At 37.4% G+C, this 23,274-nt stretch overlaps 1 protein-coding gene across 3 annotated transcripts in view; it reads left to right on the top strand.

Annotated features, from left to right (window-relative positions):
• Positions 1-23,274, top strand: part of magi2b (membrane associated guanylate kinase, WW and PDZ domain containing 2b) — a 169,955-nt gene that overhangs the window by 59,075 nt on the left and 87,606 nt on the right. For all 3 annotated transcript variants that reach the window (XM_053631159.1, XM_053631160.1, XM_053631162.1), the window contains exon 3: positions 14,508-14,627. In XM_053631159.1, coding sequence (XP_053487134.1) covers positions 14,508-14,627 — 120 coding nt within the window. The remainder of the gene's footprint in view (positions 1-14,507; positions 14,628-23,274) is intronic.

The raw sequence follows: 23,274 nt of genomic DNA on the forward strand, positions 1-23,274 counted from the left end.
TTTTGTGATCGCATAAATTAATGCAAAATCAAGCAAACTCCTCAGTATTCAGAAGGGGCATGAGACGCATCATGTGACGTCATCACGACACGCATTCAGAAAAAGCCGTCTTCAAGTCATGTGCGTCGAACATGAGTACAGCATGAGTAGCCTTCCTGTCCTCTTGAACCAGTCTGGCCATTTTCCTCTGACCTCTCTCATCAACAAGGCCAAGATGCATTTCATTGTACTGTACTAGTATTTGTACCAAGACAATGCAGTTGAATCCAATCAACTATTTCGTACCATTCCACCGCAGTGCACAATCTGTGCGTGTTGGTTTGGAACCTGAGCCCATGGTTTTCATGCCCGAGCCACTCTGCAGCTTGTTCAGCCTTATTCAGGCATTAGAGATTCAGCAGGCAGAGCAGCATGTAGCTTCAAGGTTGGAGTGACCGATTTGTGGATTAGAGGGAAACGCAGCTCCCCCTGTTTCTGAGTGTCAGCGCAGAGCCGCACACAATTACAGGCAAATTTCAGCCCTCTGGCCGTCGGACGTCTCAAGCCTTTGTAACAGCTTCAGCGCTGCTCAGCAAGTGCAGCATTTCAGTGTCAGCCTTCACCTAACCTCCACCTACAAGTCCGCCTCTGTTTCTGAAAGGAGTCACATGCGCTGGGAAGCCAGTTAAAGTATTAGCAGATAGACACTTTGAGCAGTACTCTAGCTCTGAGATTTTCTTTCTTCAAGGACCCAAGGCACTTCACATTTTTTGTTGTGTTCCAGCTCTCAGCATGACTGAGTCAGGTAATCAAGAGCTGTACGAGTGGGCTGTCAGCTGTCAGCATTTGAGACTGGGTGAAAAGCACAGTTAGTGTACTAGCTAGCTAGTAACTAGTAGCTGCTGTGGGGATGTCAACTAGTCAAGGCTGTAGATTGATAAAAGAGAACAGACTAAGTGTCCTTTTACGGTCAACCGTGCAAGGCTAAACTTGAAATTATTTTCCTTAATGGACTGTTAACACTGTGATATCACTTTGCTTGCATGTAGCCCTTTAATGCTACATAAAATTGAAATAAAATTCTTGCACTGCTGCATAGCGTGGTGTAACAGAGCACATTCAGTGCCATGGCTGGCTTGCATTTCACTATCAAATTCCACTCAGCTAGTTTAGAGCAACAAACCAGACACATTTCCAGACACTACTGTGGCTGGAATTAACATGGACGTCCAAGTCCTGGATCATTATCAGCCTGAAAAAACCTCCCAGATGCTGCTGAAGACATTACATCCTCCATCCATGGAAGGCTGGCCACAGAGCTATTGGTCCATTCTGAACACAGCCACATCCCCAATTATAAAAGGGTGTGCACATGTATGCAACTTTTTTAGTTTTCCTATTTTTCCCTAAAATGTTTCTGATTGTTTTTCACTTAATTTTTATACATTGTAATTTCACAGTGAGGGTGGAAAAAGTTCGGACACCATTTATCCTCGTTTCATCACAAAAACCTGCCATTTTAACAAGGGTGTGGAGACTTTTTATATCCACTGTACATCCTTAAATCATGCAATAAGATACACATATTTATTACGTTGCCCATGTATTGCACTGATTTATTTATTTTCTTCTCTAACAGTCTGGCCTAAAAAAGCATTGAAGCTGGAAATGTAATTTGTAGGCTGTGTATGGGTTTTAATTAAAGTGTGACACATTCTTTGCTGTTGTTTATCAGCATTTAGGAGCACTAATAAAACATAAATTGTGATGTCTGTGGAAGTAAATTTGTGCCAGAAATTATTGAACGCAACTTGTCAAGGACAGAACAAAAATATACAATGAGAAAGAAGCTCTCTGAAACCGAAAACAGTGAACTCGGCGGCAAAAATGTAACACGGTCTTCAAATACACATTATTCTTTGTTAACATTTTTCTAAGCTTTCTTTTCACTTCATCACGGTTTATGAATGCGCTGCTAGAGTTTTCGTTTACGCTTTTAAAAGTTCTCGTTTACATTCCGGGGGTTTACGTTCGCCCTTCTGGCACAAACCTCTCGTGTGGGTGGGGTTTAACAGCGACTTACTCTCATTGGCTAGTGAGGGGTTTTCTTCAATCACATTGTATATTTTTGTTCGTTTCTCGAAAAGTTACGTTTAATACTTTTGGCACAATTTTAATTCCATAGCTGTCCGGAATCAGTTTTTGTTTTAACTATGGAAAAATGACTAGTCGGCTACTTGTTTGATTTACTGGTCAAATAATAATTATAATAATAATAATAATAATAAAAAAGAATAATTTAAAGGAAAAGAAAAGCCCTAGTTCAGACATGGTGAATGTAGCTTGCATTAAAATATGGATAAGGATATTAAGGAGCAGACTCTGTTTGGAGCACAACCAAGAAAGCAAATGTATCCCTTGTGCAGAACAGCCAACAGCACACATCTGTACACAAACACAATATGAAACATAAAATAAGAAAAACTACACCAGGACCATACAACTAATGTATCAACTAACAAAATCCGGAAAAAGACATTTCTCAGAATATAGGATGGGGGAAATAACACGCCATGCTTGTACTATTCTAGTCTTTTGCTGTGGTTGCTAGAGTAAATGTGATCTCCAAAGCACATCACGGAATAAAGTGTGACCACTGGATATGAAGAAAGAAACATTAGTATATGCTTTCATTAGCAGTCTAAGAACGCTTAGGTTTTTTTTGTGTTTTTTATTGTGATTTTGCTTGATAAGACACACTGACTACGTTTACATGGACAGCAGTAATCTAATTGTTGACCTTATTCTGAATAAGACAATATTGTGATTAAGGTGTTTACATGAGTCACTTTTAGAATATTCCTTTCATGTTCCCGTTTTACATGTTATAGAACACAGATCGATTAATGGCACACGTCATTACGTCCCCACACCACGCCGTCCGACGTCCCTCCAGAATTTCACGTATCAACATACAGTTGGTCTTCGTTATGGTACCATATACAGTGTTGGGTGTTTCATCTTTAATTTTACGCAAACTTCATGTGCAGTAATTATTTGTCATGCTGTACGTGCACATAGACGACTGTTTGAAGCTGTGGGCTGCGTCCCCAACCGCGTACTTACCTACTTTATAGTAGCCTACATACATGTATTTCACCTACTATATAGCAGGTAAGTGCGCAGTTTCGGACACAGCCGTGTTCTCTTGATTGACGTTAAACGGTTGAGCACTGCCGTGTGTGATCGTGTCCAGTCGCAAAATGCGGCGAAAACTCCCACACAATGTTAATAGTGTGATTAAGGTGTTTACATGTCTAATGCACGTCAATAATGCGACTAAAACAGGAGTACTCCACATGTCTTAATTCGATTTGTGTTCGAGTATGACTTTAGTCGGATTAAGGTAATTTCTTAATCAGAGTATTGTCTTAATCGTGTTAATATCAGAACATTGTTGTCCATGTAAACGCACTGAATGACACAGAAGCTCAGGAGGAGAGCAGAGTATTAATCGTTTACTCTTCACCCTGGGTTTGGATGAAAGCGCAGTTTCCTGTACGCATAACAGTCTTTAGGGGCAAACCGAGTTTGCGTTTAAAAAATCGTAAAAATGAGAACAGGTCAATCTGCATGCAATTTCAGATCCGTCATCATTACTCCTAATCACATCCAATGGTGTGTGTGTGTGTGTCTCTACTGTATGCAATGGGACACTAAGCCATTCTCTTAGCCCATTGTATTACCTTTGTGGACCAGATGTACTTCGCTTTGCAGATGTTTTTGCAGGGGATTACATTATGGACATGATATCATGATTTTGCCTTTTAAAATAATAATAACAATAATGATAACAAAAACAACAACAACAACAATAATAATAATAATAATAATTATAATAATAACACAAGTAATTAAAAAAACGTAACTATAACATAATATGGAAGGGCACATGTAATACACACGTTTTCCGCTTCATCAAATAGTCTTTCTCTAGGCTGATTCATATCCATGATGATGATGAGAAATGAACACAAAAACATAACAGCTCCACCCTTTTCCGATTTTAGTCCCCGGGCTACAAATACGAACCATTTTGCTGTGAGCACTTCATATTAATCCAGCCGACAAATCTTATAAATATTCATGCCACACATGCAAATGAGAGCCTCGTTTTTTTTTTTGCTCTTTGCTTGTGTTATTTTCAGGCCTTTTGTGAGGGCAAGAGCAGCAGCTGCACGTGCACACAGGAAGAGCGTCCGATCCTCTGAAAGGGCGCTCTCGTGCCTCGTGCATGCATGAAAATTGCATCGTCAGAGCCTGAGATAAATCCAGCCGGGGGTGGGTGGGGGGGGTTTCATCTTCAGCCATGATTCATTCTGATTTGTCCTGTCATGTGTGAATCAGTCTGTATGAAATGAGTGAGTAGAACGACAGCTGTTCACAGAAGAGCCTGTATCTGAATCGTAGATGTCAGCGGAGTTTAAACTCACCAAGCAGATGGCTTTATTACTGCATTTTCTTTATTGCCAAGCCGTGACTGTCTGACCGACCCCCCACCGAAATGCACATGCATTCTGAAATGCGTCTTTTGTATTGCTGGAGAAGGCATGCAGGGTCGTTGGCGCCATTTTGTGCGCCGTCAATATGAACAGTTCCGTCCGTCTGCTTCGGCTTCAACCATTAAACGAAGCGGGGAACTGGCACTGTGCTGAATAGCTGTCCTTCTGATAAATTCTTTCATATTAACAGCTCATCATACACATTAGAAAAAGAGTTTTCTCCAGCTTTAGCTAGCTAGTTTGCTTTATTTCTTGATTAAAAAGCTACCTTGCAATTCGTTTTAGCCCAGTCTAAAAACACCAATCAGTTATTTTCTCTCTCCATAAAGTGGCAGAAACATTTATGGACAGAAAGTCACAAGTTAAAGGTTTTAGTTTCTGTCAGTCAATGTGTACCCCACAGGCTCCAGACACTTCTTTTCCGATGCTTCCGATATCTCAGTACAAAAGGTTTCATAATAAGGCATCAGCGTCTGGGGTGGAAGTGTCTGAAGAGAAGAGGACTGCGAGGATGAGTCACTACATATGCACAGTCTCAACTGTTGTCTCAAATGTTTTTTTTTTTGTGGTTTTTTTTGTTTGTTTGGGTTGTTGTTGTTTGAATATTGTTTTCAAATTCCAGCTCGTCTGATCTTTTCAGTAGAAACTTGAATCAGTCAGCAAAGTAGCTTCCGAAAATATGATCATGCGATTTTACATTAACCTTGTACATGATTTCAAAATACAGAAAATACAAAATGTGTGCGGTGACATGATGCAAACTGTTAATGTGATTATAGTGGATTTTTCTCGTTATGAATTTGTACGCTTGAAATGCCCTCAAACAGGAAGGCGTCTCCACTGAATATTCAGAAGTATCCAACACTTTCTATATTTAGATCCGTCCAGAATATTCTTGAGAAAACGGCATAGACGGAATGTTTTATTCGAATATTAGAATATTCAAACCCTGAATATGTCTTCTTGTGTTGCATATTACATAAGCTGTGCATGCTGTCTCTCTCTCTCTCTCTCTCCCTCTCTCTCTCTCTCTCTCCCCCTCACTCTTTATTTCTCTCTCTCGTCCTCTAGAGTGAGACTGAGCTGATTTGACTTTTGTGTCTTAGTGTTTTATTATTCAGCAGCATGTCAGCTCTTTCGAGCCACGATGTATTGGACACTCGATGTATTTTTCAGCTCTACAGTCAAAATGGACTTTTCTTGTAGAAAATGATCAAAAACAGACACCTGGGGCAGCTGTGATTTCTCACAGCGATGTAACACAACACTTCTACTCTGAATGGGAGCACTGATGGGAGCTGGGAGAAAATGTTTGCCAAGAACCTGAGAGCATCAAGCTGAGTCTTTTGTACCGGCATATGTTTATGTTTACTGTATATGAGAAGACTGTATACGAATTCTGTTTCTACCACAGTGTTGTTGAATTCTCAATTCTGATTGGTCAGAAGGTGTTGATTCGTTTTCTATAACTCAGAAGTTAGCATCACGCTGGTTCCTTCGACAAAAAGCCAATAGGATTTTTCCATTGGCTTTTGGATTTTTGCAGAAAATATGCTCTGTCACACGTTTTTGTTCATCAAGATCATTTTCACAAATTAACACGACTTTTAATGAATTTTGAAGCCTAACTACAGTCTCCAGAAGTAAAAAAAAATAAAAGTATGACATAGAATAAGATATTGTATCTTGAGCTTGTGTTATCCACAGACCTTATTTCAGGCATTTAACTAAAAACCCATTCAGAAAACCCATTGACTTTTGACGATGTAAGGAGTCTCCACTGTAAGATGTAAAGCTATAACTAAGATTTCAGACATGGGGACATCTTAAAAATGGAGGACATCTCTTTAACATGACAAGCTGTGTTTTTTTTTGGTGTCTTATACACTTTAACAGAGTGCTATAACATAAGTGATAAGAAGAACTAGCTTGTTTTGCAGATGTTGTTTTCCGCAACATTAAATGTAACTATGAATGGATAAAAAGTACAGTTACGTAAAAATTGTAATCGTTGGTCAGTTGCTTTGGTATAACAGGAATAAAACATTTCATGATGTGGTGTTATTTGAAAATAATCAACTTTGAGGTGGGAAGAGTAAAGCCGCTTCACGTCAGGCCGCATCACACAACCCTGCCGCTGATTATTTTCCTAACTTGCAATATAATATAGTGTTTTTTTTCTTTACATAATACATCATCTACATAAACAGAATGACACCATGAATACATTTACAGGTAAACACATTGTTTATTCTAACAGCACAAAGTAGTGGTATGCTTAAATATGAAGAGTTCTAAAATTGTGTTAGTCATGAACTATCTATAATATTGCGAATGATTTCCTTCTCATCTATCCCAGCCTTCTGAGAGAAATGACTGTTTACTGGATTAATTGTAAAACTGGAGTCTGTCTGTGTCCACTAAATGAAACCGCTTATCGCAGCCACTTCCAATTGTTCAGCAATAAGACTCTGTCCGGTGTCTGATTAGGTCTTTGTTATTGGCTGTGTATGTCTTCATTAAATGCTCTTTTTATCCGCAGTGTGTGTTTAGATGTGAGCGAGGATCCTGGCCTCGTTATTTCAGCACGCCACTGGCTATCTGCAGCTGATTGCAGCTGTAATTTACTTACACACATGATCGTGGTCCATGTCTTACAAAGCGAGTCTCTCTTGGGGACCGACTGACTAATTTCTAATTCCTGTAGGGCTTTTAAAGCCACATATTTGCCATCTGTTGCACAACGATCTAATTGCTGATAAGCGGTTGTGACAGGTGTCAGAGTGTATTTATGAAGCAATTAGGAGGTTTCAGTAACAAAAGCATCGTTTCTGAAGAAATGTGAGCAGAATTGTCTATCTCAGTGATCGACCAGGTCGGGATTAGCATTTTCAAAAGCACGACCGCACAGCTGGACTGGGAAACGCACCTGAAGGTTAACGGATGGCATTGTTCAAGCTGTGATAATGACACTGGAAAAACACGACCAAGACCTTTAATGAAATGTTGCTATAAGGAATAATGTTGCTACACATCACTAACCATTACACTGGAACTCTGGGTTATGGGCCTGCTTCATTTCAGATTTAATCTACGATTAGCAGAGGCATTGTGTACAAGATATATTAATAATATACAGTAACTGTAGAACTTTGCAAAACCCCTTGCTGAATCACTAAAGAAGTTTGCAGTTCTTATGTTATACTCTGACATAAATATATAGATAAATATATCTGAAAATGCATAAAACCTTTACTGCTTTGTTTATCTGATCATGACCACAAGTAAAATGAACAGAAACTCTGCTCTGATTTATGCGATCCACCACACACACACACACACACACACACACACCCATTTGCTCTCCTTATACTGTAAGAACCTTCCATAAGCCCTATCCAGATGAGATAAATTTTTCTCATGTGGTCTTGGTATGCTTTCCTATTTTACAGGTGCTACTCTGTGATTTTATTTCTGTCCAGATCAGCAATGTCTGTGTTTTTCTTCGTCCTCCTTTGAGAAAATTACAGACCAAACTCAGCATTTGCCTTTTTTTCCCCCCCAAACTCAGCATTTGCTTGATAATTTTAATCTCATCCGGATGCACGGCTGTGAGTTTCTGTGCATTGGACAAAAAGATGTTTGACTGCTACTATTTCTTGTATTTAGTCTCGTAGCATGCATATCAGTGCACCGTCCTCCAGATATTAAACACTTTCTGAAGCCCAAAATGAAAAATGGATGCTTTAGAAGAGGCATATACTTGGTCTGGATGGTAAAACCTCAACTATACATGTTACCTGGGAAAACATTTTGAGGAAGAGAAAGAAAATAAAATCATTATGAAAAGCTAGATCGTGCAGGCTGATTAAAGGAGCCATTATAATGTCCGCTACAGGTATAAAGCACTTTATAATTTTATATTCATATATGCACGATATCATCAACTTTTTATTTTCTATAAATAATATAGAAATTATAATATACAGAATTGTCATTATGGGATATTGTTTGTAGAATTTGTGTGTGTGTGTGTGTGTGTGTGTGTATATTATATATATATATGTGTGTATACAAAAATTCTACAAACAATACCCCATAATGACAATGTGAAAGAAGTTTGTTTGAAATTATTAAAAATAAAAAAACAACAAAAAAAAAATGCATGTACATAAGTATTCACAGCCTTTGCTCAATACTTTGTTGAAGCACCTTTGGCACCAATTACAGCCTCAAGTCTTTTTGAGTATGATGCTACAAGCTTGGCACACCTATTTTTGGGCAGTTTCTCCAATTCTTCTTTGCAGGACCTCTCAAGCTCCATCAGGTTGGATGGGGAGCATCGGTGCACAGACATTTTCAGATCTCTCCAGAGATGTTCAATCGGGTTCAAGTCTGGGCTCTGGCTGGGCCACTCAAGGACATTCACAGAGTTGTCCTGTAGGCACTCCTTTGTTATCTTGGCTGTGTGCTTAGGGTCGTTGTCCCGTTGGAAGATGAACCTTCGCCCCAGTCTGAGGTCCAGAGCGCTCTGGAGCAGGTTTTCATCAAGGATGTGTCTGTACATTGCTGCATTCATCTTTCCCTCGATCCTAACTAGTCTCCCAGTTCCTGCTGCTGAAAAACATCCCCACAGCATGATGCTGCCACCACCATGCTTCACTGTAGAGATAGTATTGGCCAGGTGATGAGTGGTGCCTGGTTTCCTCCAGACATGATGCTTGACATTCAGGCCAAAGAATTCACTTTGTTTCATCAGACCAGAGAATTTTGTTTCTCATGGTCTGAGAGTCCTTCAGGTGCCTTTTGGCAAATTCTAGGCGGGTTGTGGCTTCAGTCTGGCCACTTTACCATACAGGCATGAATGGTGGAGTGCTGCAGAGATGGTTGTTCTTCTGGGAGATTCTCCTCTCTCCACAGAGACACGCTGGAGCTCTGTCAGAGTGACCATCGGGTTTTTGGTCACATCCCTGACTAAGGCCCTTCTCATCGCTCAGTTTGGCCGGGCGGCTAGCTCTAGGAAGAGTCCTGGTGGTTCCAAACTTCTTCCATTTACGGATGATGGAGGCCACTGTGCTCATTGGGACCTTCAATGCTGCAGAAATGTTTCTGTACTCTTCCCCAGATCTGTTCTTCGATACATTTCTGTCTCGGAGGTCTACAGACAGTTCCTTGGACTTCATGGCTTGGTTTGTGCTCTGACATGCATTGTTAACTGTGGGACCTTATATAGACAGGTGTGTGTCTTTCCAAATCATGGCCAACCAACTGAATTTACATCTCAAGGATGATCAGTGGAAACAGGATGCACCTGAGCTCAATATTGAGTGTCATGGCAAAGGCTGTGAATACTTTTTTTGCTTATTTTGTTGGGTTTTTTTTGCAAATATTTAATACATTTGCAAAGATTTCAAACAAACTTCTTTCACGTTGTCATTATGGGGTATTGTTTATAGAATTTTGAGGAAAATAATGAATTTAATCCATTTTGGAATAAGGCTGTAACATAACAAAATGTGGAAAAAGTGCTGTGAATACTTTCCAGATGCACTGTAATATATATATATATATATATTATAAATATAAATATATATATATATATGTGTGTGTGTGTGTGTGTGTGTGTGTGTGTGTGTATTTATATATGATTGTTTTTTGCAACATCAGCCGACACATACATAAAATTCTGCTCTATGTATATTTATTTATTTATTACTCTTTGTTGCTCACCCTCTGCTGTGAACTGTGCAATATTCCATTTGTCACTTATTTGCATATAAACGATGTGTTACTCATCTGTATATATTCATATTCTTATTCATCTGTGCATACATTGAGGTGTTCATAGTGTACATATTGCCATTATTATTATTATTATTATTATTATTTTACTACTATTATTCTTATTTTTCTATTCCTATTATATATATTTTTTAGACATTTTTCTATTCTTATTTAATGTGTATTCTTTCTTATCTGTACTATCTTATCTGTAACTAAAAGGAAACATTTTGGCTAGTTTAGTTTTGTTTTAAATACAAAATAAACAAAAACCAATAAACAAACAAAGAAGTTTTCCTCAAGGGGACCAGCCATATGTTTCCACAAGGTCAAAAATAAAATGTCACAATAAAAATAAACTAGAAATTAATCATTAGTCTCTGTGGTATACTTTTAAATGTTTTTCTTAGTATAAGCAGCATATGCCTTCATACATATAATAATAGCACAAACAGCTAACGTCTGCTCTGCTCAGCGCTTTACAATACTGAATAATTGTTATTTAAATTCCACCTCTGGGCTGCAACTTTAAATCTATCTGCCCACCCTGGATGAGTCTAATGATGTAAATGATGAGCACTTGTCTGACCCCAGATTATTAGTGAGAGTGTAATTATTTAGCAGTTATTTGCACTTTCTACTTCCCTAAAATATTTAATCAGTACTTTGCCATTGATAAAATAGTTACACTTGATTTTAAAAGGATTTCAAAAGGCTTCTGTAATGTTGATTTGATTCTTTTCCACTTACAGCAAGTGTTTTATTATGGTTTATTCTTCTACCACAGCAACTTGACAATGCTAATTGTTTATGTATAATAAACAACGCGTCATACTTTTTATCCATTTCTAGATACATTTAATGTTCTGTAATGTCCGCAAAACAAGTTAGTTCCCATATCGCTTATGTTATAGCAGCTATAAACCATCGTTCCCTCACCAGTCTCTCTTTTTCTGTCTCGAAGTTAATAAGATATAAAAACATTGTCATTCTTAAAAGCTGGTTGCACTCGCAAAATGGTTAAGAACCACTGGTCTAAAATTTCAGTTACTCAATATTAATTTCTTGTTTAGGGAACTGTATTATAAAAGCAGTATCAACCACCTCTTGCATACTTGTGTATAATCGCTGTGGAGGTGCTCTCTAAATGTTTGTCCAAACTCCCGAAGGCTACACATAGCTAACAGAATGTTATCAAAGCATTCAAGAGATTTTAAGGTTAGGCTGTAACATTACGGAAACAATGTTCCTCCAGTGTTCTAAACATATCTGCTGTAATAATGATTTATGTATAATGTTCCTCACGCAACATTACCGGGTAGAAAAAAAGATAAATAAGGAAACAGTAGTTTTAACATTCCTAACAAAACGTTACAACGACATTGATGAAGTTATCAGAACACCTAGAAAACTTGGCCGATTTTTTTTAATATTCCTAAATGTTACTAAACCTTCCTAAAACAGTAAGGTTCCAAAAATGTTCAGAAACGGAAACCTCAAACTGTTAGCTGGATGTTAGTGTAAACCAGCCTTATATTACATGGTGTGCATTTGTTAAATTCGTTTTAGCTCTTGTTTTAGCGTCACTCAGTATGTTTACATAGACAACAATATTCTGATATTAACCTGATTAAGACAATACTCTGATTAAGAAATTACCATGTAAACAGAGATTACTGATTACCTTAATCTGACTAAAGTCATGCTAAAGTCATAAAGTATACACAAATCGAATTAAGACATGTGGAGTACTCCTGTTTTAGTCGCATTATCGACGTGCATTACAGACATGTAAACACCTTAATCACACTATTAACGTCGTGTGGGAGTTTTAACCGCATTTTGCGACAGGACACGTACACACACGGCAGTGCTCAACCGTTTGATGGCAAACAAGAGAACACGGCTGCGTCCGAAACCGCGTACTTACCTGCTATATAGCGCGTGTAATACATGTATTTCGGCTACTATATAGTATGTAAGTACGCGGTTTGGGACACAGCCCACAGCTTCAAGTAGTCGTCTGTTTGCACGTACAGCATGACAAATAATTAACCGCACTTGAAGCTTTCGTAAAATTAAAAATGAAACACCCCAAACTGTATACGGTACCATAACGAAGACCAACTGTATGTTGATACGTGAAATTCTGGAGGGAACATCGGACGGCGTGGCGTGGGGACGTAATGACGTGTGCCGTTAATCGATCTGTGTTCTATAACATGTAAAACATGAAAGAAGTATTCTAAAAGTGACTCATGTAAACACCTTAATCACAATATTGTCTTATTCAGAATAAGGTCAATAATTAGATTACTGCTGTCCATGTAAACGTAGTCAATGATATTAGTTGGCTGAAGCGACACTCGTGATTGAGATCTATATAAACTATGCATTTGCTTGCATAATGTCAGATTTCCCCCCTCAAGTAAATTTTTCTGTAAGATTTCAATTATCCCCTAAAGAAAAGCTGCTTTAATATGAGACCCCTTATATGAGATACCACTCCTGTACGTCTTGTACTCACGATGCAGATCTCATTTCTGGTTCATGATTCAATCTTTCTCCACGGTCAGGAGCTGCAGGGTTTCATGTAATCATGTTGCCCTGATTACAGGATGCCTGTTGTTATTGATTATGATCATTAAGCTTCTCTGAAGACCTGTAATAGCATATCTGTTCGCACGCTGTGAGCTCCGATAAAATTCCATCATTAATGTACTCCCTGTACTCGAGCCGCCCAAAGCGCTGTGAGGTAACGTTTATCTTAAACGTCTTAAAATTCTCAGTCTCCGGAGTTTGAATGCATAACTGTGGTGTTTGGTAGAAATCCTGCAGGAAGATGTTTGGGGTGTCAGGTTTGTCACTGCCTTGTCTCTGGGTGAGAGCGACTCTTCAGGGGGCCACTGTAAAGCTCAGAGACCTGCTGCTAACAGAGATTTGGCCTGACTGCAAAGTTTTGTCTCCAACTAGGCAGTTCATTTTTCCAGACTCTATTTCGAAACTCATTTCAAGTCTAACTCGAACTCTAATGACTAACAGCATTTCAAGAGCTCAGAGAAGTGTGGAGGAATTGAGAGAGTTTTAAGGATAAAATGATATCAGCACTGGAGATATGTAGCTCACTGCTTCTTAGATTACACTCAGGACATACGCCAGTGTCTATGGCTTTATTCACACTTCTGTCAAATCATTCTGCAAGGAATAAAACACTGTTATAGGAACATAATCAATGACAATGTTGTGTGATATGACCCTACACAAAACGGAGTTACTTTTCCCAGTAAGAAGTGATTTGCAATGCCTCTGATGGATTTTCCTTCTTTTCTCAGATTCATATTGACTTGCTTTTCTCTCATAGACAGCTCTCTAATCTTCATGTTGGCTCATCCATTTTAACAACAAATGCAGTCTTCACAGGTGAAACTGAAAGCTAAAACCAAAAGTGGATGTTCAGAGCTATTTATTATTTAAACAGTCGATATAACAGGACATTGTTTAACACATCTGCATATAAAAAACAGGAAATAAAAGCTGAATTACTCAACTTTATTCTCTTCTCATATTCATCTGTTGATCGCAAACCCAAATGTTTTCAGTCTACAGCAAAAAACAAATGAATTGGCCTTGCCGTTCCAATAGTTTTTGAGAGGACTGTAGTACTTTAAAAAAAAAAATCAATTTGTAGTTGCATGTAATATTGTGGAAAGTCCACAAGTCACGTTAGTTCCTATTACTACTTATATTTTAGCCTGCAGCTTGTCTTGTTACCAAACCAGAAAAATGTATAGTCCTCTGTCCTGAAGACTTTCCCATGGTGAAAAACCTACAAGTGCTGACATGCAAAATGAGTTCCATAACCATATCAGTGACTTAACAAACCGACATGATTTTTTTTTTTGTTAGTCCATTTATTATTAGCCTTAGCTTATGGAGCTTGTCTGACATACAAGTCCTTGTGAATGAGTTGTCGCTATAGAAACGATAATGCATCAGAACGAACACATTAATATAAATCTGATATTTGAGTTATAGCCATAAATATTTTCAGAGCTGCTGCAATAGAAATTTAATCAACACTTTCTGACTAATCATAATAGTGGTAAAACAGAATATATTACATACTTATTAGATAATGTGTAACTTTTACATGAATTCTGAAAAGCACATTTTCTCTATCACTAGGCACCACGCGACAACCAAAAGAGGGAGAGGTCCCAGGTGTGGACTACAACTTTGTGAGTGTCGACCGGTTTATGGAATTAGAGAAAAGTGGGGCTTTACTAGAGAGTGGAACATATGAAGGTGAGTAAAATGCACTTTGTTCATTCTTTGTTTTTCTCTCAGACTCAGAATCCATATACTGTATACGTATAACTGAACCTGATTCACTGTCAATGCTAGCTTACAGTATTTTGACTAGAATTAGCTCTCGATATCTTGCTAGTGTTTGCCCTTGATACTTTATGTAGTGTTAGCGCTCAGTGTTTTTATGCAAATGTTGGGATATCACATAAAAAAACGCTGGATGGCAACACCAAATGCAAATAAAATCTCCAAAATGCGCACAAAAAACATATGCACTCAGTTGAGGAAGATGATTTTTTTATTTGATAAGAAGACATGCGCATAAACTATGATGGAAACACACATTTACTAAATAAATTCCTCAATGCGAGTCAGAAAAGTCCTGTGACTACCCGCAACTGTGATTGGATAATTGAGTAAGAAAAGTAAAAAAAAATGATGCACGCAAGATGTATGTTTGGTTGGACAACTTTGAACCACTTTCCCCGGAAGTGACAATTTTGTTCTTGTGAACACATGGGATGAAAATTGTGCTTTATTCGCAAGTGTTTTATGCGATAGCCCAATGATTCGCATAAGTTAAATTCACAACTTGGATGGAAACATAGCTAGTATCTTGCTAGTGTTCGCACTTTATATTTTATCTGAGTTAGCTCTCAACATGTTAACTGGTGTTAGCGCTCAATAGTTTTACTAGTGTTAACTTTCAGTATAGTGCCTAGTGTTAACTTTCAGTATAGTGCCTAGTGTTAACTTTCAGTATAGTGGCTAGTGTTAACTTTCAGTATAGTGGCTAGTGTTAACTTTCAGTATAGTGGCTAGTGTTAACTTTCAATATAGTGCCTAGTGTTAACTTTCAGTATAGTGCCTAGTGTTAACTTTCAGTATAGTGCCTAGTGTTAACTTTCAGTATAGTGGCTAGTTTTAACTTTTAATATAGTGCCTAGTGTTAACTTTCAGTATAGTGCCTAGTGTTAACTTTCAGTATAGTGCCTAGTGTTAACTTTCAGTATAGTGCCTAGTGTTAACTTTCAGTATAGTGCCTAGTGTTAACTTTCAGTATAGTGCCTAGTGTTAACTTTCAGTATAGTGCCTAGTGTTAACTTTCAGTATAGTGGGTAGTTTTAACTTTCAGTATAGTGCCTAGTGTTAACTTTCAGTATAGTGGGTAGTTTTAACTTTCAGTATAGTGCCTAGTGTTAACTTTCAGTATAGTTCCTAGTGTTAACTTTCAGTATAGTGCCTAGTGTTAATTTTCAATATAGTGCCTAGTGTTAACTTTTAGTATAGTGCCTAGTGTTAACTTTCAGTATAGCGGCTAGTTTTAACTTTCAGTATAGTGCCTAGTGTTAACTTTTAGTATAGTGCCTAGTGTTAACTTTTAGTATAGTGCCTAGTGTTAACTTTCAGTATAGTGCCTAGTTTTAACTTTCAGTATAGTGCCTAGTGTTAACTTTCAGTATAGTGGCTAGTTTTAACTTTCAGTATAGTGGCTAGTGTTTACTTTCAGTATAGTGGCTAGTTTTAACTTTCAGTATAGTGGCTAGTTTTAACTTTCGGTATGGTGGCTAGTCTTTAACTTTCAGTATAGTGGCTAGTCTTTAACTTGCAGTATAGTGGCTAGTTTTAACTTTCAATATAGTGGCAAGTGTTAACTTTCGGTATAGTGGCTAGTATTTAACTTTCACTATAGTGGCTAGTTTTTACTTTTGGTATCTAGCATTAGCTCTCAATATCGTAGCTAGTGTTAGGCACTTGATGTATTAACTAGTGTTTGCACTTGATATTTTAGCCAGTCTCAACTTTCAGCATGGTAGCTAGTGTTAGGCACTTGATATGATAGCTATGGCTTTGCTACATAGTATTTATTCCTTTATGTTGTTGGCTATAAACTGATCTTAAAGACTTCTGTTAGCTTAACTGAGGTTTTGTAGCTATATTTGCTAATCCATGTTAATTTGAACTTGAGGAATTCAGTTTTAATATCATCTACACTTGTCACAGACACACACATACACACGAAAAGCATTTCACACATGATGGGCTGGTGACTTGTGTCAGAGACTTAGGTTCAGAAGTATCCATTTTTATGTGATGAAATTTGTGCACTTTAGTTAGACAGGTACCTAAGTTGATTTTCTGGGTCCGGCACTGAGATTATGTAAATTCTTGAGTAGAAGCTTCTGAGATGGAGGTTTTTCAATAACATCTTGACCACCTGAAAAAATAATGAATAGGACATGTGGACTGAATAAAGAAATAGTTATTTTTTTCTTTGCTGTCAAATATAAGGTGATGTGTATGACATACAGAAAGACTTATTCAGTGATATATTAATAAAAAAGATGGTAAACATTGATAGTATATTGACAAGATATTTCTGTATGAATAGTCCTAGTTGTAATTATCACATTAATCACTGTAAATTTGCCTTAATTTAACAAAATGGCTTCCACGCTCATTATTCAGCAGCTTATAAAATACCACTTGATCCAACACATCCTATTATTTAGCATTTTTGTGATATCATGCTCCACCATTTACTTGTAAGCACTTAATCTGGCCGCTTTAAATGGACAATACTTTTACTTAATTATATTTATATACTTAATATTGGCCTCACATGACATTACATTGTTTTTTTCATGTATTTACAGCCCAAGACATACATTTGTTGTATGTTATTATGTGGGGTTTTTTTTTTTTGAGCTCTTTGGATCTTATATATCTGTTGCCCCTTTTCCCCTATTTGCTTTTGTTGTATGTTTCCTATATATTTGCACTATATGTTCTGTTGTGTTGTCTATGTTTGAAAACAATAAAAATCTTGGTCACAAAAAATTATATTATGTGCTTACATCAAACTGTCAGTCTTTAATACTGGAATACAATTTGATGAGTCCTATTTAAGAATTGTCCATAATTAAGACACGCCTCTGTTTTAGCCAAACCTCGCCAACGTACGTAACTCTCGAAGGGAGCCTAAATTCGTGTGTAACCGAACTCTAGATATGGCCAGATGTGCTGAACACTTTTCACTCCCTTATTTAAGCACAGATTTAATATACTTAATTGAATATGACATCATCAAATCCTAAACGTAGATGAAGAGAACCCAATTAAACAAATGAGACAAAAATATTATTCTTGGTCATTTATTTATTGAGGAAAATGATCCAATATTACATATCTGTGAGTGGCAAAAGTATGTAAACTGTTGCTTTCAGTACCTGGTGTGACCCCCTTGCACAGCAATAACTGCAACTAAATGTTTCCGGTAACTGTTGATCAGTTCTGCACATCAGCTTGGAGGAATTTTAGCCCATTCCTTAATACAGAACAGCTACAACTCTGGGATATGGGAGGGTTTCCTCACATGAACTGCTTGCTTCAGGTCCACAACATTTCTATTGGATTAAGGTCAGGACTTTGACTTGGCCATTCCAAACCATTAACTTTATTCTTCTTTAACCATTCTTTGGTAGAAAGACTTGTGTATTTAGGGTTGCTGTCTTGCTGCATGACCCACTTTCTCTTGAGATTCAGTTCATGGACAGATGTCCTGACATTTTCCTTTAGAATTCGCAGGTATAATACAGAATTCATTGTTCCATCAATGATGGCAAGTCGTCCTGGCCCAGATGCAGTAAAACAGGCCCAAACAATGAGATTACCACCACCACATTTCACAGATGGGATAAGGTTCTTATGCTGGAATGCAGTGTTTCCTTTCTCCAAACATAGCTCTTATCATTAAAACCAAAAATTCTATTTTGGTCTCATCTATCCACAAAATATTTTTCCAACAGCCTTCTGGCTTGTCCACATGATCTTTAGCAAACTTCAGAGGGGCAGCAATGTTCTTTTTGGAGAGCAATGGCCTTCACCTTGCAACCCTGGCATGCACACCATTCTTGTTCAATGTTCTCCTGATAGTGGACTCATGAACATTGTGAGAGAGGCCTTTAGTTGCATAGAAGTAACACTGGTTTCTTTGTGACCTCAAGGGCTATTACACATCTATCTCTTGGGGAGTGATCTTTGTTGGTTGATCACTCATGAGGAGGGTAACAATGGTCTTGAATTTCTTCCATTTGTACACAGTCTGTCTGACTGTGCATTGGTAGAGTCCCAACTCTTTAGAGATGGTTTTGTAACCTTTTCCAGCCTGATGAGCATCAACAACTCTTTCTGAGGTCCTCAGAAATCTCCTTTGTTTGTGCCATGATACACGTCCATAAACATGTGTTGTGAAGATCAGACTGATAGATCCCTGTTCTTTAAATAAAACAGGGCACTCACTAACACCTGATTGTCATCCTATTGATTGAAATCACCTGACTTTAATTTCACCTTCAAATTAAACTGCTAATCCTAGAGGTTCACATTCTTTTGCCACTCACAGATATGTAATATTGGATAATTTTCCTCAATAAATAAATGACTAAGTATAATATTTTTGTCTCATTTGTTTAATTAGGTTCTCTTTATCATCTTTTAGGACCTGTGTGAAAATCTAATGATGTTTTAGGTCATATTTATGCAGAAATATAGAAAATTCTCTCTCTCTATATATAAAACTTTCGAGCACCACTGTGTGTACTCTCAAAGGTACAACAGTGTTCTTATAGGTCCAATTAAGTACTTTTATGATGTTTCTCTATAATTATGTTTCTCCAATTATCTAATAAAAGGTACAAAATATGTACCTATGAGAACGCAATGACCCAGTTTTCATGCTACATGTGAACACCTCTATCAGCCATTCTCATTACTGTGGAGTTTGTGCATGAGTGTTTGCATGTTTCAAGCTTTGGCATATCTTCTACTTACTAACTGAACTGATAACGTGTAAATGGGCATTGTTGCCCTGTTTATGAAAATGTCCCATTTTTATAGCAGTGTGAAAGCAGAGGTAGTAGGATGTACAGAGTTGCTTAATTTGGCCTCGTTGTTGTCAGTATTGTGGGTGTTCATTTTTGCCATTTTGACAGCTCCAGCTGAGTGGAGGAATAGGGTGAGGTGGTTTTTGCAACGTCTCTATGCAGTAATTTCAGTCATTTGCCGTCTTGTTCTCGGAAGTTCATTACCATCACATAGTAAATGTTTGGCTCGTGGGTTTTTCCCCCCCCCACTCATCATGTATGTAAATGTAAGGCGATACATATCGTATTCACAGTCGTGCGACAGAACCTTTGTTCTGGACTATATTTGGCTGGTGGGGTTTCCGCCTCACTGCGCATTTTCATAGTTAGAGATGGTGCTGCTCTGGCCTCGAATCAGGGGCTTTAGCTCTGAATGTTTCGTCCTCTGTAACCACAGCACAAAATTTTATAACTTTATATCTGGATGTATTTACATTTTGTCTGTGAATTTAGTCGATTCAAAAACGGTGCTTAATTGAAAATAAAAGACCTTAATAACAGTAACATTTCATAGTGTAGAATTTTGCACTGTTTTCCTTGTGTGTAGTGTGAGCCCACTGAACATTAAGTGGTGGATATTGTTAGCAGTGACACACTTTATTCTGGGGATTAGGCATTTTGGCAGATGGCAGGTGCCTACTATAAGCATCCAGTGATTACCTGCTTGCTAACATTACACCATTATGCCTACTATGTAAACAGTTCAACATTATTTGACTACATTATCAACATTACAAGCTGTAGTAGTTACAGAAAAAGCCAAATACACAATAAAAATTCAATAAAGAAACTGTTGCTATTTATAGGTCGTGCCAAATAGTTATTAAATATAAAAAAATAAGCATTTACCATTTAAAAATTAAGTAAAGAGTTGTAATAACTTAATAGGTAAATTACACACTAAACTAGCATGATATTAGCAAACTAGCTAGCAATTTCAAAGTAGTGTACATGTACTTGAATATGATTACACTGTTTGGATTGAAGAGATAGTGTGTTCTAAACAAATACAAATATAGATATGAATAGGAGGTGCACTATTTGTTTTTTTTAGCTATTATAATGTAATGCCATATAAAGGACCCTATTTTGACTAGTAGCAGCACTTTGTCCCAGCTTCTGAGTACATTCTGATAGCGGACTTTTCTGATCTTTCTGGAAGGTAACAGAGCCAAAAACTAAAGTAAATCTGATCAAATATTATTAGCTGTCTATTGTTGCCAAAGAGAAACAATAGTTTCCTGATTTGAAAAAGACATTGTTGTTTTGAATTAAACATTACTAATTTTTTTCAGCAGTTCTGTGTTTTTTACAGCGTTTCCAGTGCCAAAGTAGTACATTCACATTTGGTTAAATTTCTTTTAAATAATCTGAATTAGAACAAACCTACTTCGGTTTCAAATCTGAATGCAGATGCAGATAGTGGAATTGCATTACATCCCTACCAAGCAGTTGACCAACTGCCCTTACTTTAAAGCTCTTATTTAGAGTCCCTCCAGGATTTCGTGATTTTGCGATCGCAGAAATGAAAACAAAATCAATCAAACTCAGGAATATTGGGAGGAGCTTGCAGTTTTTCTAAATTACCGCCGATTTTCCACAGATTTGGGCCATCAACACCATGCACATTCAGACAAAGCCCTTTTCAATTCACATGTGTCGAACAGGAGTACAGCTAAAAGGTCTCATTTACTAACAAACATCACTGTGAACGACAATTGCAAAACAATTTCCTGCAATTGTAATTTCGCCAAATCAAGTAGTTTTCCGCAAAAAAAATCACAAAACCTACACAAATTGCATCACAATTTTTTAAAAAAAATTAAGCATTTGTGGCCACAATAATCACAAAAATATCTCTGGAAGATCCTGTATTTATGTGTCTGGGATAAGTCATAAACAAATAAATGCACAACTAAACTCAGAACCATAAGTCAACTCGTAAAATACAAGTTATAATCAGCTATAGTAGTATCATACTTACCCGTAATGATTCACACTCGTGAATTGGCTAACTCTGATTTTTCAATAGAAGTATCCGTTTATCTGAAACATTCTCCCAGAATGCACATGCACACTATGAGTGAATTTATTCTGGCACAGTTATACATAACCTCAGGTACACATTTCACAGCCTGGGCCTGAGGGAGCTCGCTGACAGGTGTATGCACTAGTTGTGCACTAGTTTTCAGGTGCAGGATTCATTTGGGTCTAGACTTCACACTGGTCTTCTTTCATGCTGCATCATGGTGCCATGTGTGTAGCACAGTGTGAGAGCGGTGTGTGGGAGATGGAGTTTGACTAGGCTCACAGCCATGCCTGTTTGTCAACAGCATGTCTTTCATTTTCATTTCATTTCATGTCTTCTTGAATCTTGCTTACTGAAACACTGTACTGAAAAGAGGGCAAAAGGCTACATGTACGAGCTTCATGTTCATTACAAACTGCCATTAGTGCAGTGGTAGCCCAACGGTTAAGGCTCTGGCTTACTAATCAGAAGGTTGAGGGTTCAACCCCCAGCACAACCAAGCTGCCGCTGTTGGGTGCTTGAACAAGGCCCTTAACCCTCTCCGCTCCAGGGGTGCCATTTCATGGCTGACCCTGCAACTGATTCTGATATGTGAAGAAAATAATTTCACTTTGCTGTCACAAAATAAAGACTGCTTTTCTTCTTCTTAGTTACAATTTTCCCTAAGACTATTTGGGACGGATTATAAAATAAGTAAGGAGTAAAATGCAACAGGGTGTGCTGTTTCAGGAAAACAATCAACGACAGGGTGGTGTGATGTGGCCATGACATGAAGCAGAGTTACTGTTACAACCTTAAAGTGGATTTTCCTATTACACCACATGCCAAAGTGTTTCATTTCTCTTATAACACATCAATTCACCAACGATTAAAGTGTTTAAATTACTAATAAACAACACTTCATAGTTAGCGTTACATTTTAATGGTACATTTGATTTTGTGGAACGTAAGAAAGAGAAATGAGTTCCTGTTATCAGTTGCATTATAGCAGCTTTTTTTCTCTCTCACTTGAAGTTAATAAGGTGAAAAAACACAACGTTTCATGTGGTGGAAAACGTACTGGCCGTTACAGAACTCTGACACCGGCAACTCTTTCCATAAATGTTCAATAAACATCTCCTCACAGCAAACTTCACAAAAAATCAATGATTATATATTTTCTTTGTTAAATAACAATGTTTTGAATCCATTTATTATTAGATTTACAGTATGTGAAGCCTCTGCCATACAAGTCCCTGTGAATGAGTTGTTACTATAGAAACAAAAATGTATTAGAACTAGTAAATTAATGCAAACATGTGATTTGAGTTACAGCCGGAGCTGTTGTACGAGCTGCTGTTATAGAATATTAATCTACATGATGAATGTATAAATAAAATATTGTATGTATCAGAAATATAATTTCTGATTAAAAAATACATATTTTTCTTACATATTTATCATTTATAGGTTGTGCCAAATAGCAATTAAATATAAAAAATAAAGGCATTTACATAAAATATGAAGAGTTGTACTAAAATAATAGGTAAATTACACACTAAACTAGCATAATATTAGCAAAATAGTTGGCAATTTCAAAGCAGTGTCCATGTACCTGAATATGATTATACTATTTGGATTGAAGAGATACAAATGCAAATACATATATGAATAGGAGGTGTACTATTTGTTTTTTTTAGCTATTATAATG

The sequence above is a fragment of the Ictalurus furcatus genome, chromosome 8 (genome assembly GCF_023375685.1).
Source record: "Ictalurus furcatus strain D&B chromosome 8, Billie_1.0, whole genome shotgun sequence".
NCBI lineage: Eukaryota > Metazoa > Chordata > Actinopteri > Siluriformes > Ictaluridae > Ictalurus > Ictalurus furcatus.